At 37.9% G+C, this 18,906-nt stretch overlaps 1 protein-coding gene across 24 annotated transcripts in view; it reads left to right on the plus strand.

Moving 5' to 3' along the window:
- The window catches only part of GPHN (gephyrin), a 301,374-nt gene that overhangs the window by 257,804 nt on the left and 24,664 nt on the right, over window positions 1–18,906 (plus strand). For all 24 annotated transcript variants that reach the window (XM_063331823.1, XM_063331826.1, XM_063331825.1 and 21 more), the window contains 5 exons: window positions 2,116–2,171; window positions 7,171–7,290; window positions 11,570–11,628; window positions 11,859–12,012; window positions 13,992–14,113. In XM_063331823.1, the coding sequence (XP_063187893.1) occupies window positions 2,116–2,171; window positions 7,171–7,290; window positions 11,570–11,628; window positions 11,859–12,012; window positions 13,992–14,113 (511 nt within the window). The remainder of the gene's footprint in view (window positions 1–2,115; window positions 2,172–7,170; window positions 7,291–11,569; window positions 11,629–11,858; window positions 12,013–13,991; window positions 14,114–18,906) is intronic.

Genomic DNA, 18,906 nt, shown 5'->3' on the forward strand with positions numbered 1-18,906 from the left:
CGGGAAGGAATGTCCTGTGAAGAGTGGCTGAGGACTTTGGGGTTGTCTAGTTTGGAGAAAAGGAGGCTGAGGGACGACCTCGTTGCTCTCTACAGCTTCCTGAGGAGGAGGAGTAGAGAGGGAGGTGCGGAGCTCTTCTCCCTGATATACAGTGGTAGGTAAGTGGGAATGGTTCAAAGTTGCACCAGGGGAAGTTTAGATTGGGCAACAGGAAGCATTTCTTTACCAAGAGGGTGATCAAACACTGGAAGAAGCTTCCTAAAGAGGTGGTTGATGCCCCAAGCCTGTTGGTGTTTAAGAGGCATTTGCTTAATAATTTGCTTTAACTTTTGGTCAGCCCTGAGGTGGTCAGACAGTTGGACTAGATGGTCGTTGTTGGTCCCTTCCAATTGAAATATTCTATTCTATTCTATTCTATTCTATTCTATTCTATTCTATTCTATTCTATTCTATTCTAATGGTTCTCGTAGACCTGTTATCTCAGGATATGAGAAACAAAGCTTGTAGGCAGAGATAATATTGAGCACATTAGCAAATACCTTTTACAAGAAAATAAAGGATTAGCTTTCAGTCACATAAACCTGTCTGCCCAAAACCTTGTCCACCTTTTTCAAGCTGTATCAGTTGTACATCACCTATAAACTTTGTCTCCATATCATTATTAATGGGGGAATAAAATCTAATTCAGTAGCATTTTATCAGGTTTAAAATAATTTATCCATTAGGGAATTTTCTCTCTTCTTTTGCAGGATAATCCCAGTGCATTTTATTTCAGTGAAGGACTGACAACTGTATTCACTAGTATTATATGCATTATTCAAAGACAAGTAGTTGAAGAGTCCTTTTCCACTTTCTTATTTTAGAGTTTGTTCTAAAGCTCATAGCTTATGCTGTTTGGTAGGCTTTTAAAGTTAAGCTAATCATTAATCTTCAAACATGACTAAAAGTACCATAGATCATCATCTGCAGAGTTGCAGCTGATATATGAGTACAAATGTGATAAATCATTATACAGACTGTATGGGCATCCTTCCTGAAAGCAATTCTTCTCAATACGATAAGGTTATCTAGCTGAATATTCACAGCTTTTGAAATAAAACAGAAGGTATTAAGATATGGGTTGTCACTGATTAGACTTCATTTCTGGGAAATCAGCTTTTGACAGTTACAAATTTAAAATTAATAAATAGATATATTTAAATGTGATCATATGAACCCAGGTTGTCTGAAGACTCTCGACAGCGTGCCTCCTGTGCTTGGACAGCCAGAGTTGTTTGCACTCCGTACATGCTTTACACCGTGGTAGAGCCTATGATACCACTGATGCAACTTCCCGAAAGACCTCTGAGACAGGCAGAAGTTTAAACTTTGTTAGTAATGGTGCCTTTGTTGTCCCTGTAAAAATATAGATTTGTCTAAATTAGAAGTCTTGGAGACTTTCAGTTTGTTAAATCAATGATCTCTGACTCTTAATTTTCAGAATGGCTTCAGTGAAATGTATAAGGTAACTAGGTCAGTACTACCTGCTAAAATTACAAAAAGGAACAGAACCAGACTTTTAATGTAGCAGTCCAAGTTGCATTATCTTAGCCGTAGCGCTCTTCAGAAAATGCCAAACCTGTATAGTCATCCACAGAGTCTGTAACTACTGCACTTGTCCATATTTGCCTCCAAAGGCAGAGACGGAATCTAGAAATGTCAATATTCCATTGTTGTCTAGAAAAAAGGTATGTAATACACTTACAAAATATATGATTCCCCTGTGTTACTTTCACGTAGAAAAAGATTTGCTCTTGATGGACATTTTTATAAAAATAATCTCATGAATACTCTTGAATCTTTGTTATTAATGTAATTTCTCCTAATCTCCTTTTACCCGATTCCATATTGCCCAAAAATTTTCAGTTAAAAGTACTGTAGAACCTGTAATTTTCAAAATAATAAACACAACTTAAAAGGACCTAAAATGTAAAATGTTTGCAAAACTTCTATAACATTTGTCATACTGACACTGAAGAACTGAATCCTAGATCGTTCTTTGCTTCTGTTCTTAATTTCTAATGACATCGTTTGTTTTGGTTCAGCCTTTTCCATTTGTATTGTCTATCTTAACAGCTGCTGATGGCCCAGGAGATCGATTCATCATAGGGGAATCCCAGGCTGGTGAGCAGGTGAGCACAATTTATTTTCTCTTTTTTTTTCTTTTTAATGTTATTTTTTGTAAGATATTGCTTTGTATTTTTACAATCCTTGCTAGTGCTCCAAAACTCAATATTCTTGGAGGTGGCGTGAAGTAGGGCACAGCTGTACCTAGCCTCCTGCTATGTGCCTTGGGACATGATTTCAGAAAGTGAGGTCATGCAGTTACATAAGGAACTAACAAGGATATCCCAAAATATTTCAGAGTATTGCGCTGACATGTCCGATAGGAGTGCATACACTAATGTTCTGCCCTAGTACAATGTTAAGAGGACATAAGCTTTCTAGTGGCATTACAATTCATAAACAGAGAAAAGCAAGATTTAACCCCTTCTTGCTGACAGATTTTTAAAAGGGAGGTCAGCCTTATAACTCCTTCCACAAGTTGCTTGCGTATTTCACACTGAGACCTGCAAAACAAAGTGTAAGGATTTTGTATGAATCCTTTAAAGGTAGGTAATGATCACCACAGCCTTGAGGAAGCCTGGCAGCAGCCTAGTTTGCAGTATTGCTCCTGTTCTGTTTGTTAAATCAAAAGAGTGGTTTTTAGCAGATACGTGGATTGTGTTTAAGAGCAAGTTGGGGCAGCACCGATTCATGACCTGCTGTGCTGTATAAATATTCATGAATGGACAGTATTTGGGATTTTCTCTTAAACTCAAGAGTACATTTGATAAAGTTCCTGTGCTAATACTGGGGTGATAGGAAAAAAAAAAACAGTTGTATTCAGCCACTTTTTTTATTCTCTCAATTTAATTGTACCCGCTGTTGTCTTTTCAGGACAGCGTGGGTTAATCCAAAATGTTGCTCCAGCTATTTCAAGTCCCAGTTTATGATTCTGTGTATTGTATATGAAATGGTGCAGAAATGGAATAAGTAGCAGTCAAAACAAAGGATTGATCAGTTTTAATGAAGATTTTACAGTCTAGCCATTTTGACTGCTAAACAAAAAAGTCTCAAATAAAATAGATGCATTTCAAAAGTTGTTCCGTGGTTTAGAAGTATTACCAGTTGCAGGATTGTTCCATTTTTAAAAAAATGGAGTTGAATTGCCTCTAAACATATAATAGACATTTAATTTGGCTAACCATGATAGATATAGAGAACTATGAAAGTAATTTTTGATGTAGTTCTCATCCATCATCATGAATTATACTTTGGTATAATAGACATCTCAATACTGATATTCACATGAACTTAAATTAATTATACAAAATAGATAAAATTACTTTAGATACTAAAAGAAGTAAACTAATGAATTTCAACTGCCTTGGATTTTTAGCCCTTCTGTCTTCATTTGCAAGCATTAGTCCAGAATCCAAAACTATTTCTACATCCCTTTTCATGGTTCCTATAAAATAGCAAGAACCAGCAGAGCAACCTGCTGAATTATCACTCCTATCATTATTCACCTGTCATCAATATTATTGTTTTGCTAGTTAAAAAATACCACAGCACAGTGATGCTTAAAAACAGTACTGTTGAAGCTGTGTCTAATGGGGAGGACTGCCCACAGGTCTAAAGGCTTTCAGTGTCCTCATCGGTTCAGCAGGTTTGTACAAAGGATAAAAGGGCAAATGGGACCTTGCATCCCTCCTACAAAATACAAGAGCTCACGAATGTCTCTCTGCAGGGACAGTCTGTCCTCTCCGATTAATGGGAATGGGAAACCTCTCTGGCAAGGAAGAAAAATTGGGTGGGAGGAGGCACGCAGTGAGAGAGTAATTCTGGAAATACCAGCGGCGAGTTAGAAAAATGAGGCTGTTGACCTCTGAATAATTGGTCAAAGTTTTTTTCTCGCGCCAACACATCTTCAGGTTCATCTCCTTCCCAAGAAATTATTTATAGCCTTGGAAGGCTCCTCAGTCTCATTTCACCCTTCAGTCACTCTCAGCAGCAACATTCTGCTTTTCATGTTACAGACCAATTAACAGAATGATTCACAGCAGGGAGTTCAAAATAAGTTTAGATTTGGCTCCTCCTGTAGGGAAAAAGGTTACGTAAATGCTACATAGAGAGGAAGAAAATGGGACTGAGAATTGCAGAGAGGCCATACAGCCAAGCTGGACATTTCTATATCAATTTGTAAATTGTGTTTCCAGATGGTCGTGCTTATGTTAACAACCGTTTTTTATTTTGTATTGAGGAAAACTTTCAGACACTAACTTGCTTTGGAGAGGTTAAGTCACATTTGAGAGTACTAGTCACGAGCCATCCACGTGGCCTCTGGGTGAAAAACTCAGCCATGGGGAGCAATGATTTTCTTCCTATAGACTTGCATAGCTGGAGCTTAGTGTTTCCTGGAAAACTTTCTAAAGACATTTCTAAGAGGCACTGTCACTAACCAGCTATAATATAGGACGGAAAACAGACATTTTTCACCTTTCCATTAACTTGGGCCTTTTTACAGAGAGGAGCATGGGTCGTTGTAAATCACACAGGAGAGGTGTAATCATGCGCAAGAGAAAATACCTGTGATGGGGGCTGTGCTCAGTAGATTATTTCTGTTTTTTATTCAGTGACTAACATTAAATAGATTATCAGGGACGAAGGCAAAGGACAGAACGCAGTACTGCCCTTTTTCCAGATAAGTGAGAGATCTCAAAGGCCATTAAAAGAGCTTCTGTGAAATTGCCATATATTAATATGCTTTCTGAGAAAGAATCATTTCTTTATCTTCGTAGTCTGTGTCGCAGAAGAACACAGCCCTGGAGATTCACACACAAATCTGGTGGCTGACTTTTGTTCATAAAGTTAATCTGATCAAATTCTCAAAGGACAAAAAGGAAATTAAATATATGAGCAATCAATTCTAAAAGCAATCGTTATTGTATCATAAATTTGTTTAAATGTTTCACATCATTACACCTCAAAAAATTAACTCATCTAGTAATAAACTCCAAAAGCATGGATAGTTACAGTGCATTTTATCACCACGGGCACTGATTTCTGGCAGAGTCCTAGACATTTTGTATTCTTTGTGGTTCTTGAGGCCCAAAAAATGCATTTTAAATGGAAGAATTTTTCTATGCAATATATTTTTTTTCTAAAAACTGTCACTAAAGACATCCATCCTTTAGTGAGTTCAAAACAATATTACCTATTTGTAATGTGCCTACAGACTATATCTACAACAATATGCAAAAGAGCTCACATAATCCAATGCATAAGATTTGCCTTTTGCAATATTTGTTTTCATAAAAATCAAAGTAACACACTGGACAAGATTACTTTCACTGTTAAGCATCTTCAGTATAAATGGCAGCACCTTGGCTTTTCATCCACAGCTCCTTGCATAGTCTGTGGTGAGAAATAAAGACCATTTTGTGAAAAAAGAATTATTTTTATGTCATCTGGTTTAGATACCTACTTTAGGATAGCATGAATCTTGCCCTAAAACACACTAACCATGACATATGGCAGGTGTGATCTTTTTTTAAAAATTATTTTAGCATTTTATTTATGTTCTTCTCAAAGAAAGTTACATTTCCATTACCCTTAGAAAAGGGTCAGGATTCAATCAACTCCAGGCTCAGTTGTTTCTTGGGATGCATACGTCACTGGGATACTGTGATAAACCAGGTACAAACCATTTCCAGCCTCTCAATGGGGCTTCTGTGCCAATGAACAACCTTTGAAATACACACATTTCAAAGTAATACTCACATTTCAGAGTTTGTGACAGTGCTGAAATAGAGTAGAAGAGTGGGCGAGGCAAACACAGATTTGTGCAGCTGAAACGTTGGCCATCAGGCTAGAATTTGCAGATGTCTAACAGCCTCCTGTCAAAAGTCATGGAGTAAATGATGGCCGGGCGGGAGGACGCAATAGTGCTTGGGCAGTCCTGCTTGCAGGTCTGTGGGTCGCTATCAAGTATGTGCTAATCACAGCCTGAGAAGTCCTGGACATTTTCCGATGCTGCATATGGAATATAGAGTTAATTTGCACATGAATTATACATGTGACGTACGGAATATGTTGGTCTGATCACAGCTGTGTAGATCAGTGTGTAGCACACGCTCACTAACAGCCTAAATGAGTTGGCCTTTACTGAAGCGCTGCAGGGAGCAAGCACTCATATTCCACCAATGACATCTCCATCATCATACCAGCTTCTTTTAGTTGCATTTTTTTAGAAAGATTTTTCTTTTAGTTATTTATTTCTTAAGTGTTTATGGTCAAATTACAATTTTGCTCTGGATTTCGAAAAATGTATATTAAAGTAGGCTGCCTGGTGAGAAATTTTATTAAAAGTATTGTCATTTGTTTTATCATGTTGTTCTGGTATTTTTCTATTCTTTTATTGCTTTTGCTGAAACTTTGTAATGTACTGTGACTTTATGTAATTGTAGAATATTATCAGTTTTAGGCTTTGCTAAACTGACCCCCACAAAGATAGATAAACTATTCTTGAGCTCTCTGTCAGTATGAGGAAATCCGCTTAAAAATTAAGCGTCTGGTTAATTTCTTTACTTACAAGCTGATGGTTTTCCATCTATAGTGTGCTGTTAGAACTGAACAGAATAAAAATCCAACCAAACCAGAGCAAAGAAATTTCGACTCTGGGGACCAGAGTACCCTGCAAAAGTATTTATGTATGGAGAACTACTAGATTTTTGCCCATGTAAGTTTCTAGAAGGTCACTGTTATGTTTCTAAACCAGTTATTTTTCTGAGCCAACCAGAGTATCAGTGTATTGCTTTTCCTGAGAGATATTCTTGTGATAGAAATCTAAGGGGAAAAATCTGAAGCCACTTAATATGGGGCCATAAAAAAAAAGCTAGATCTGAAGCAATGACCTAATGCTCTTTGAATACATTTCATTTTATACTTCTTGATATCACTGGTAGTATATCAAGATTCATGCCACAAATAAGAATTTTTGTCTTTAAGATTACTTCCATAAAGTTGAAATGGTTTGAGATTTTTTGTTTTCCAGTAAATTAATTTTTGGGTTCTTTTATTTTTCAGCCCACTCAGACTGTGATGCCTGGTCAGGTAATGCGCGTTACAACCGGTGCTCCAATTCCATGTGGTGCTGATGCAGTGGTGCAAGTGGAAGATACAGAGCTCATCAGGGAATCAGATGATGTGAGTCACAAGTTAAAACTCATTTTTCTTTTGTGTGCAGCAGAAAATGGCTCATGATACAATCCTGTAAACATGAAAGGTAGTCCTACAGAAAAGCTTCTGTTATCTCAGAAGTTTGAGGATTTTCACATCAGTTCCTAGTGGCAATTCTACTCACTTTTTCAGGCTGTGATAATAGTACCACAGACCTACGTGTCCTGACATTGATTTTTCATCATAGTTGTTGAATGCTGCCACCAAAGTATTTGGGAGCATGATTGAGTGAAAGGCAAATGCCTCCTGGAGATCCGTAACTACAGTCCAATTTGAGGGCCTAGGGTATTGACATTTTAAAATACAGAGTAGTGGCAATCAAGACATTCTATTTCCTTTTTTTTCTAGTGAGTTCACATTTAGCAGTAGAGCCATCTTCTTCGTATTTCAGGATCATCCTGAAACTTGGCAAGATGAGGACTTTAAAAGTTCTCCTAAACTCACCAAGTAAGGAGCGGAAAAGTTTTCTTAAAATACATAGTGATCCTAGAATAATACATAGAAATATTACAGTGCAGCATTATTGCTGATGTAATTAAAGCTGAATATGATTTTCCGTGGGAAAGTGAACAGGTTTAGGTGTTGCAAAATCCATGGGATGACTTGGATTATGCTATGAAGATGGTTCTGTATTATCAGAGTTGGTCTCATTTCAGCAAAGGTGAATTTGGTGGATTCTGGAGAATGTGCAGTCAATGCATGTTTAGAATAAGGGTTTTTTTTATGTAACAGCTGAAGTAAGTGCCCCCCAAAATTTTTTAAACCACAACTAATGTTCTTCAGTAGACCTCTGTGGTTCTTTAAAATTGGAAAATTACTGAATTTAAGACCTCTGAAAGCCAGGAAGTTGATAAGGTGCACATTCCCCCAGAACATAGTCTTAACTCCATTTAATTTGAACAGATTTTTCGGCATACCTATAAATCATATTAGTGCCCTACCTTACAATTGCTGCAAAAAACCACAGGAAAAAATGTACTGTAGTATTAATTCTATATGCACAGTTGCCTTAACAAAGTAATATGTGTTTTTTGATGAAGCACAGGAGCTGTCTGTAGACAATTGTATCCCAAACAGTCCATCTTAGACTTCCTAAATATTGTTCTCTCTTCCTTTGTGTTCAGAGAATTCCTTCTGAATCATTACCTTCACTTAGCCAGCTGTGATTTCAGGACACCATCATCATGTTGGCCATCATCTGACAGATTTTAAGGCAAGAAGACACATCTCATATTGACGCAACTTCCAAATTCAGTTTTGGAATAAAGTGTGTGCATGATTCTCTTGCTCCTCTGCTGCTGTTCTGACAAGCTATTCCACTTCCCCATAGCTGTGTGCTAGCATTATGATTGCAGCTGAGGCGTAAGCAGATGAATTCTAGTGTTCAAAGCTGACAAAGACAGCAAAAACACAAACGCAGTCTCTTGATCCTTTCTCATGCCTTATTACTGTAAATACACAGGCTTTTACAACTCATGAAGTCAGCAAGCTGTCTAGGCCGACCTTCTTCCTAATAGAGAATTTATTGAGTCAGTCCTGCTTTGAGGTTCCAGATGTGTATGCATAGATTACATGTTCCCTTAAAATATACCATTGCCTTCGCTGTAGTTAATTGTTCCATTAGCCTTACTGAGCAAATTTTCTGTGGCTATTGCCCACCTCATCGTGACAGGACTACCACATTGCAGAGCAATGTACATAATAACCTGTTATTTTCTACTTCTTCTTTGGATGGCTGTCTTCCTGGATTCCACTTTTTCTGTGCATGTTCTCCTCTGCATGTGAGAACAGATTATTTGGCTATGTGCTGAAACTCTGAATTTTTTAGCGAATGGCCAGCCACCTTCAGCTTCCTTTTCCTGCCTATATATGTGAGGTAGGACTCTTCAGTTTCTACTTCAGTCCTTGAATATGCTAATCCTGTACATAAATAATTAGTATAGCTTAATTAATATGTTCTTTTTCTCTCTCTTTTCATGCCTGGGTGGCTACATATTTCAATAATATTTTTCTTCTTAGTGTTAAGAACTCCTTCAGGGCTGGGATTTAAGCAAAATGAAATCTCTCACATCTGAAATATGTACTTCTGAAAAGACAGAGTACTTGTAAAGGGAGCTTCTTGACCTCTAGTTGTGGTAGCAGTACTTAAATATCATAGCAAGCATTCCCCAAATGACTGTAGTCGTCACAGGCCTGAAAGGAATTACATCTATCCAGCAGGAAGAAAAATTCTGATCAGCTGGCCAAATGCAGTCATTGGAAAACCGATCCTTGCAAAAGCATGTCTACACCCTTTTCATTTTGAGTTTTTATGTCACCTTGTAGGAAAAAGGAGGCCAATGTGATCAGCCAAAACAAGAGTTAGATCCTACAGCAAGACTGAGCGTCCATGTATCAGTATGGGTGCTGGCCGTTACAGCATCAGAGTAAACCACTCAGACATAGTTCAAAATACATTCATACACAGCAAGAAGAATGCTGCCTGATACACACCAAATGGAAGATGTTCTCAGCATAATGCCATACCTCCCTGCGAGCCCTACCCCTAGTCACCTTGAATTAGCTTGTATTCCTGAAGTGTTCTGGGATATCCATCGATTCCACAAATAACAATCTCTGCACATCACCATGTTGTCCACAGTCACACTTTCCACAGTGCTTTTCAAACCTGGGATTACCAAATTTCTCAAAAGCCTTTTTTTTCCCGTTTCCCCCTAATCCAGGACTCCTAAATAGGACCTTTTCTATTACTCAGATGTATCACTGGCACTCCTCTTCGTTCCCTAGAAACTTCCCAGCTATCTCTAAATGTCATCAAAGATATGGAAAATTCAAATCTTCATGACTGGCCGACCATCCCCAGTGTGTCATAAAAATAAAATATTTCTTGTTGCCCAAGATTTTCATCACAACCCTAAGGTGTCTTTTACAGCTTCAGGTGGGGATAAGGGAGATAAAAGGACGTCCTGGGCACCAGCACAGACATTTTGGACACTAGCAGCCAAAAATAGTCTCTCCTTTTATATAAGAGGAGCAGATATAAAAGAAACAGAATTTGCATTAACAGCATATTTTGAAAATACTGTGATAAAGTAAGAAATTAGGTTTTTCCGGGTTGATGTTTTTGTTCTTCATGTCCTGCTTTTCAGGGGTTTAAATGTATCCATCTTCGCAGTAGGTGAACAGAATCACAATCTGTGACAACATGTTCATTAACTTTAACTTTGGGGCCTTTGGTGTAGAGCACTTAATTTGAACTCAGAAAATGAAGTCCATATCGCCTTTAAGAAAAGAGACAAGTCACAGTGTCCTATAGAGCACTATCATTCCTGTAAAAATACCAAATGACAATGACGTGCCTTGTTTGTCTTGTAATATTAGTGTCCGATTTATAACTTTGAGGTACTTGAAGTATGAAGTACTATATGATAATGTAAAAACAAAATCTGATCCAGTCTAAGTGTAGATTTAATGGTACTGACAGGCTGGCACTATCTCAAAGCTGAGTGTATATATCATCAACCCACTTGCAGGGCCTATAAATTAAATATTAACAATATAGGTCATGTTCCATTTATTGGCATTGAATGAATCACCAAACCATTGAAATTCTGAAGAAGTAAACACAAGTATTAAAGTAAGCATAGGACTTTTCAGGCCGCTGTCTGTTGCTCACAGTAAATAAACATGACGGATAAGCCTATTTCTGACTTGTACAAAGCTCCCGATTAGGAGTTTCCACTACCAGAATCACCATGAAAATTCTGAAACAGTTAGGGCATACAGCTTCTTCCCACCTTTCTGTGGATGTAGTGGCATGTTGTCTGTCAGACTAATGCTCTTTTTGAAATGCCATCTTTGAAATTGTTTGAGCAGATCAAGTTGTCTGAGAGCAGTAGAAAAAATCCACTTGGTATACCAGATCAACAGACAAACACGGGACATAGCACAGGACAGATATATAAACACAGGGATCACAAAAAAAGGAAGGTAAAGCTATGTATTCAGTGCTCGTCCTTCCCTGGTGAGAGCTCATCAAAAACAGAATTTCTTATGAAGCTGTTCAGTTTTAGCACACATTGCATTACAGTCTTGACACACAGATCAGGAGAACAATGATGCCGCTTAAACCCTAAGGTCTCAGTGTAATGAATACTGTAAGCTGTGCAGGCTTCTGAGAAATTAAAACTGATTAATCTTTTTTGAATAGCCCAGCTGACGATATTTAATCTCCTTGTTTTTGTAGGGTACTGAAGAACTAGAGGTTCGAATCCTGGTACAGGCTCGACCAGGCCAAGATATCAGGTCTGTAAACAGCCTACTTTATAAACAGTAAAATATCTCTGAAAAAACTCTGTAATAGAAGACCTGGTGATTTTTAGTCATTGTTTGACCATAAGTAGTACTGCCATTTTGACAATCGGACTAATGAACATCCCTGCACACTGCTTACCCGAAGCAGGACCAATCAAGGAAAGATACTTTAAATCTCATTCTGTTTTTCTTTCGTTTTTCTCCTGTGCTATGATTTTCAGACCTATAGGACATGACATTAAAAGAGGTGAATGTGTGCTGGCTAAAGGAACCCACATGGGTCCGTCTGAGATTGGCCTCTTAGCAACTGTTGGAGTAACCGAAGTAGAAGTTAACAAGTTTCCAGTGGTTGCAGTCATGTCAACAGGGAATGAGGTAAGAAAAGTATGTTTAGAATCAAGGTCTGAATTACTGTATCTTCTTCAGGACAGGTATAGTGTTTTGGATAGTGACTTCAACCCTATTCCCAAGCAGATTCACTTTTTGAGCTGCAACTCATGCTGACATGAGGTATTTTTGTGCGTGACCAACCCGTAATCAGCTGCTTGTGTTTTCTCCCTCGAGGGCTCTCTCACAAGTCTCACACACTGTCTTTGCCAAAATTTTGGTAATGTATCCAACCATGTGCCAGCTGCTTTCCTCCTGCCAGCCAGGGAGGACCTGTGGGGTAGACAGGGTTGTAATTCATACTGCTAGGCATGACCGGAAGAGTAACTTCTTTTGAGCAGCAGTCCTCTGAAGCTTTAGTGCAAATGGCAGATGACCTGTCTTTGAAAACTGAGCAGTACTACCAAATGCCTTGCTGTAGTATCGTGCCTTAGTATTTTTTGTATTAGTTGCACAAGTCCAGACAATCTCCTGTTGGCAGAACTCCAGACCAGCTTCCTGATTGCTTTGTCTTAAGTACATCAGAAAAAGCAGGTTCAAGATTAATTTAATTTACTGATTTCACAGATGTTGTGGGTTGACCCTGGACAGCAACTAGGCACCCACACAGCTCTCACTCATTCCCTCCTGCAGCAGGACAGAGAGAGAATAGAAGAGTAAAAGCAAAAGAACTTGTGGGTTGAGATAAAAGTCAGTGTGAAGCTTAAAGACAGCATGAAGTCTGACCTGTAATTTTGACTGTCCTTTAAGACAAACTTTCTGAAGTCCAGACACGAACATAAACCCAATAGCTGTATTCTCGTACAGCTTGAATACGTAGAATTTTGAAAGATTTTGAAAATTTGTAATATGTTGAATTTTGTCATCTGTCGGTGTCCTTACAACTTCCGCAACCCCAGTGAAGGTTACTCAGACTGCTGGCTGAGGCTAGCCTTGCTGGGACAGAATCTTCCCAGATTTCATAACATAGACAGGGTCTGTCATGCAGGAAACATCCTGCTACCTGAAGAACAGATCTAAAGAGCTGCAAAAATTGCAGGTGTTGATTTTCTGAATAGTGTCTTCCATATGACTGAATGTTCTTGGGTGTCATTAAAGGGCCCTTTACTGATCTGGGCACTCTCTTTTGTATCGTGTGTTAAAAAAAGATCCTGCACAGTGGGTTTCTGAGTCATCCTGTACAAATCTTCACAGAAATAGAGCTGCTAGCCAAAGCATCAAAATTTAGCCGTGATCCACTTTCGGTTATTCTTACCTTACTACTTAACCCTATTGCTGTAATTTTGACAGATACATTATTATCATCCTTGTCATTATTATTAGTAGTATTATTTACCTCCTGTCAATAATGTGTTGTCCTTCTGTGTCCTACAAAAGAATTCCATGTATATGTAAAATATATGTTTACATATGTATGTACTGTAGTTTAACTTCCAAAATATGTAACATGTGTAAGGCAATTGCCATGATACTATCTTGAGAGAAAGGTTTTCATCCAAAACACTAATTGATACAAGAACCAAGCTTTAAGCTTCTGTCTATTATTCCAATACAGATTGTTGTATTTAAAAAACATCTTTATTGGTAAGTAACAATGAATTTCAAAATTTCTTTTAATACCTTTAAATCTGGTTAGCAACATCAATGAAGTTCCTTTAAAACCTTAAGTAAAATCACACACTTAAAGTTTGTGTTTTGGTTTCTAATGTTTGAGATTAGAAGCCAGGTACTCATAAGGAGAAAGAAGGTTTTGCAGATATCAACCAATAGAAACAAACTAAGCCATATGGAAGATTGGACTAAACAAGCACATTACATATTTTATTAAATTAAATTTACTAGATCACTTTACACATGTATTTTATGATGTTGTCTGAGAATATCCTGTCCAATCTGAAGAATAAAATTTGCACTTGTGTAAAGGCACAGTATTCCAAGGAGACTGAGAGTGTTTCTTGTTTTTATAGCTACTGAATCCTGAAGATGACCTCTTGCCAGGAAAGATTCGGGACAGTAACCGTTCGACTCTCCTAGCTACAATCCAAGAACATGGCTATCCAACAATCAACTTGGGAATTGTGGGAGATAAGTAAGTACCACGTGTTAGTAAAGATGTCACTTCATATTCATGCGGTGCACTTTATGGCATCCGTGGAAAAAAGAAATACCAGAGAAAATGCCACTCATTGCAAGTGTCACAGTGTTGTGACAGGGCATATCTTGGAGAAGATATTTTACCCTTCTCATTAGAAAAATAAATAAGTCTGTTCTATTATTAAGAGGAATAATATGATAAATTTTTTACTGAATGGCATTTGTCTTATTTTGCCTTCTGTTTGTTGAAACATCTGTTAACTGCTGCAAATTGAATTTATTGCTGCAGTATCATCACAAGCACTATATTTAATACACGTAAGAGGAGACAATTCTACAGCAACTATACTTTTTTCTGATCCAATAAAGGGAGAAGGAAAGGTTCTCTCAGAGTTTCTTTTCCATGCCAAAGTTAATTTAGAATATAGAATTTTGTCAGATTCTAAGTAACAGTCTTTTGGGGAAGGCCTCACTGCCGGATATTGCTCAACATTTCCAGAAATATGTCAAAGAATTTTAAAGAATCAATTTTTTTTCCCTTTACTGGTCTCTTTACTTTGATTGCCACAGAGTAGTACCCTGTGATCAGTCTTCCAGTTCATCTGACAGTGATTGCATCTTGTTTCTCGGTGGTGGTGAAGTCACATCTCCTGTTGAGAGCTCTAGGATAAGTGATTGAAGGGTTCAGTCTTTTGTCCTCTGCAAGATGGTGCAGTGCCTGTCATCCAGGCTTGCGTTTCTCAGCATAACGTGTTTCCTCAGCTTATTGAGCCCCAAAGGCTTTGAACAGGCTTTCTTGTTTGTCATTCTGGGTATCAAGCCAACTGACGGACTTGGTTTGATAGGGAGTTGTTCAGGTTCACCTCCACCTGGTTGAGAAAAAGGGTATTCCTTGTGGGTAAGTGAAAGTGAGGCCAGATCAAAAAGAAAAAAAAAAAAAAAGAAATAGTGAATTTCAGCACCCACATTTCACATTGATTGATGACAAAATTCCCAAGCAGGGAGACAAGGTTACTGCTAGGGAATAGTTCATTTCAAAACCCACCTTCCCTGGTGCAGGCTTCAATACAAAACATCACTAGCTTGACAGGAAGTATACGAATGGGCCAACCACGGTGTGCTTTTACAGTATGTGAACCAATCTGAGTGGTAGCTCCGGGAAATGCAGTTGTATTTAAAGTATTCGTACAGGGAATGTGACACACAGCAACCACAGTGGTTGGTGTGATCTTAGGGAAAGCAAACCCTTCTGGATACTCTCTCTGCATGCAGGCATCCTTTTTCCTTCTCTGGCCTGGCAAAACTCCATTGGTGTTCCAAATAGCAATAAATATCAAAAACCTCCTGCCCATGAATGCTGCCAATTTCAGGTGGAGATTTCATGCAAACAGAGTCTAAACTCATCAGACTGTTCTTTCCAGGAATGGTATCTAAATGTCCTGGATCTCTAGAGTGTTTTCTATATTATAAGGACCTTTTTTAGACTTTGTAACACAGATAGCGAAGTTCTCAAATAAAACTATTATATCCAGAGATGAGGTCCTAGATTTACGTATCTGAGAAAAAAGAAAACATCCACAAAAAGGCTGTCAGCTCCTGAGAGCCATCTCTACATAAAAGGGTTTCACAGGGTTTTTCTCCAACAAAATATTGGAGGTGGAACTTTTTCCACCTCCATGACCAAAAGTTACTGCTACTGTCATCATCATTACTGCCAACATCAACTTACATACTATCATTAAGAGTGGGTTAATCCAATGGAAAAGATGCTTTCCATGAACGTCTTTCTGGTAGCCCCTCTGGCAAAATAACAGTGTAAAGCTTGTCTGTTCTTCATGGCCTTGTCCTAACCAAATGAGTATAGGTAAAGTCAACACCATCAAAGGTCAACTTAAGGTCATTGGGCAAAACCATTGCTACATACTCCGTTGCCTTTAGGAAATTTTTCTGTGACCTCCTAAGCATGGAGTGTCTGTGAAGATAATTAATCTCAAAAGCTCTCAGTAACAAATAGGAAACAATTTTAGAATCATAGAATCATTTAGTCTGGAAAAGACCTTTAAGATCATCAAGTCTAACTGTAAACCTAACACTGCCAAGTCCGCCACTAAACCATGTCCCTGAGCACCACATCTACACGTTTTTTAAATACCTCCAGAGACAGTGTCTCAGCCACTTCCCTGGGCAGCCTGTTCCAATGCTTGACAACCCCTTTAGGTGAAGAAATTTTTCCTAATATCCAGTCTAAACCTCCCCTGGTGCAACTTGAGGCCGTTTCCTCTTGTCCTATCACTTGTTACTTGGGAGAAGAGACCAACCCCCGCCTCGCTACAACCTCCTCTCAGGTAGTTGTAGAGAGCGATAAGGTCTCCCCTCAGCCTCCTTTTCTCTTGACTAAACAACCCCAGCTCCCTCAGCCGCTCCTCATGAGACTTGTGCTCTGGACCCTTCACTGTTACTGCCCTTCTCTGGACATGCTCCAGCAGCTCAGTGTCTTTCCTGTAGCGAGATTTAAGGCCTAAGCGAATTTTATTACTTTTCTACATTTTACTTTTCTATATTTTTTACAAACATGTTTTGTGACCCTTTTTTACTTGTTGGATGCTAGCTGAAAACCAGGCAGCACACATATATATATCAGTTAAAGGTAGACAAGTGTCTGCAGCTTTGCTTTCAGGTAGGAAAGGCTGATACTTTTGAATCCTCGCTATTAAAATGTTCACTGTATCTTGAGATAGTATTACCTTGGCAAAGGTAATAAGAGTTCTTTTTAAACTTTTGGTTTCATTCTTGGGGAGTCATTTCTGCAGAGCTAGTTACTTTAGCTCATAGAATAGAAATAATGAGCCTCCAATTGTAGAGTGATTTTGTACTTTGCAGTAAGTTTTGAAAGAATAATTCAGTACTGTTGACTTAGCCAAGAATCTTCCCCACCTGATACCAAGATTCTGTCTTAGCAAGTCTTCTGCCGTTCTTCTCACACTCACATGCCCGACCCGTATATTTAGAACAAAATGCATCTGCAGTTCTGTTTCAGTCAAAGAGAAAATCTGATTACGTAAAATAGTTTGATAATAAGTACGGTATTATTTCATTATGTAATAAAGCTACTAAAAGAATGTTGCCATACAGATATTTCAGTATATATCTTTCGAACTAACATGACTGATTTGATGGAATACCATGTCACTTGAACAAATGCAAGAGACTTACCAGAGAGATCTTACAAAGGGTATAACTTTGATGTTTTAGTTAGCATGTTTATAGAAAACATGAACCACCCTTCAGTGTCTGTTATATGGTTTACTAGAGTTAAACCATAGATTATGTGTGTTTGTGTGTGCTCATGTATATGTGCAGTTTATTTTGTGTGTATAATGTGTACCTAGACAGTGAAAAAGGGAAAGATTTGATATGCCTGCAATACCTACAGATGTAATAAAAATACTGGCAAATAATACTTTTCAGAAGAGAGAATTACAAACTTGTAATTTTTTCTTTGAAGGTATCCTTGTAATGTATTTCTCCCTTCCCATATTTCACATTTGGGGTTTATATTCTTTTTTTCTTTTTCTATTTCTTTTTGTTTATACATTTTACGTTGAGTAAATTTTTGCTCCGTTTTACTGGGAGTGTCACTTGCTGTATACCATAAGCACTGAATGGAGTTTGAGAGAGCAGCTAATAAGGAGCACAGCTGAGTATTACTATTGCTGCAGCGGGTCAAGTTTTTTTAACAAGCATGGAAATTCTGTCAGTCATATATACAGAGCTAATATTCAAGCATGAAAAATGTTTTTGAGTAGTATTTGCAAAGACAAACTTAGAGGTAAGTATTCCTATATTTCCTTTCAGCATATGAATCACTCAGAGGTGTTTAGGTAAGAAAATAGCTTGTCCAGCTGCTTCAAAGCCCAGAACTGTGATACACGTAAACACATTCCAACAGAGAATGGGGGAGCACGTGGAATGTCTGTGGGTGTCTGCAGAGCAGTAGTAGGCACTTTAAAAATGCCTTTGCATGTTAATCAAATGTGAAGTTACATTTTGAACTGGCCACTCAAGTCTCACTTAGCCTATATTTGTATTTTCAATTGAAACCAAGATTTTATTTCTTTTTGGAGCGTTTTAACAATTTCTGAGATTGTCATTGTTTGTTTGCATCTTCATAAATTGTATATATGACTCAATATTCAAATGAAAAACAGCAAGTCCAAAACACATAGCTAAAATCTACAGTTGAAATCCTAGAAGCAAGCAATAGGAGAAAAGAACAAATCTGGAAAACGCGATAGAGCTGAAGTTATGTCTGGCTAGAAGCCAAGATTTTCTCTCTTTGTTTTCTTAGCGTGTAAAAACCGAGCTGTTTCTGGGTGGAAATGGAAGATATCCCATTTCCAGAGCTACTTCAAACACAAGAAACAAGTGCAAAACTAAAAAAAAAAAAAGGAAGAACCCTTCCAATGTTGTTCTTACTGTTGTGTCTTCCATCTTTGTCTGAATCACAGAATCACTTGCTAAAAAACTGCAAAAACGAGTGGCCAGTTAACACTGGTATTCCAATGTACTTTTGTGTGTTGTCTCATACAATAAGACCAAGCTAAAAAGGCTTCTAATTTCATTTCCTTTGCTTACAATCTATGAAATTATTTGGTGCTTTGGAAACCAATGATAAAAACAAGAGTTACATCTCTGATCTTATCTGTGGAACTCTATTAACTTAATTATCAGGATATTTTTGTGTCTGATTTTCATTTGTGTTGTTCTTTGTATTCACTGTTTATTTAA

Source organism: Chroicocephalus ridibundus, chromosome 4 (assembly GCF_963924245.1).
Source record: "Chroicocephalus ridibundus chromosome 4, bChrRid1.1, whole genome shotgun sequence".
Taxonomy (NCBI): domain Eukaryota; kingdom Metazoa; phylum Chordata; class Aves; order Charadriiformes; family Laridae; genus Chroicocephalus; species Chroicocephalus ridibundus.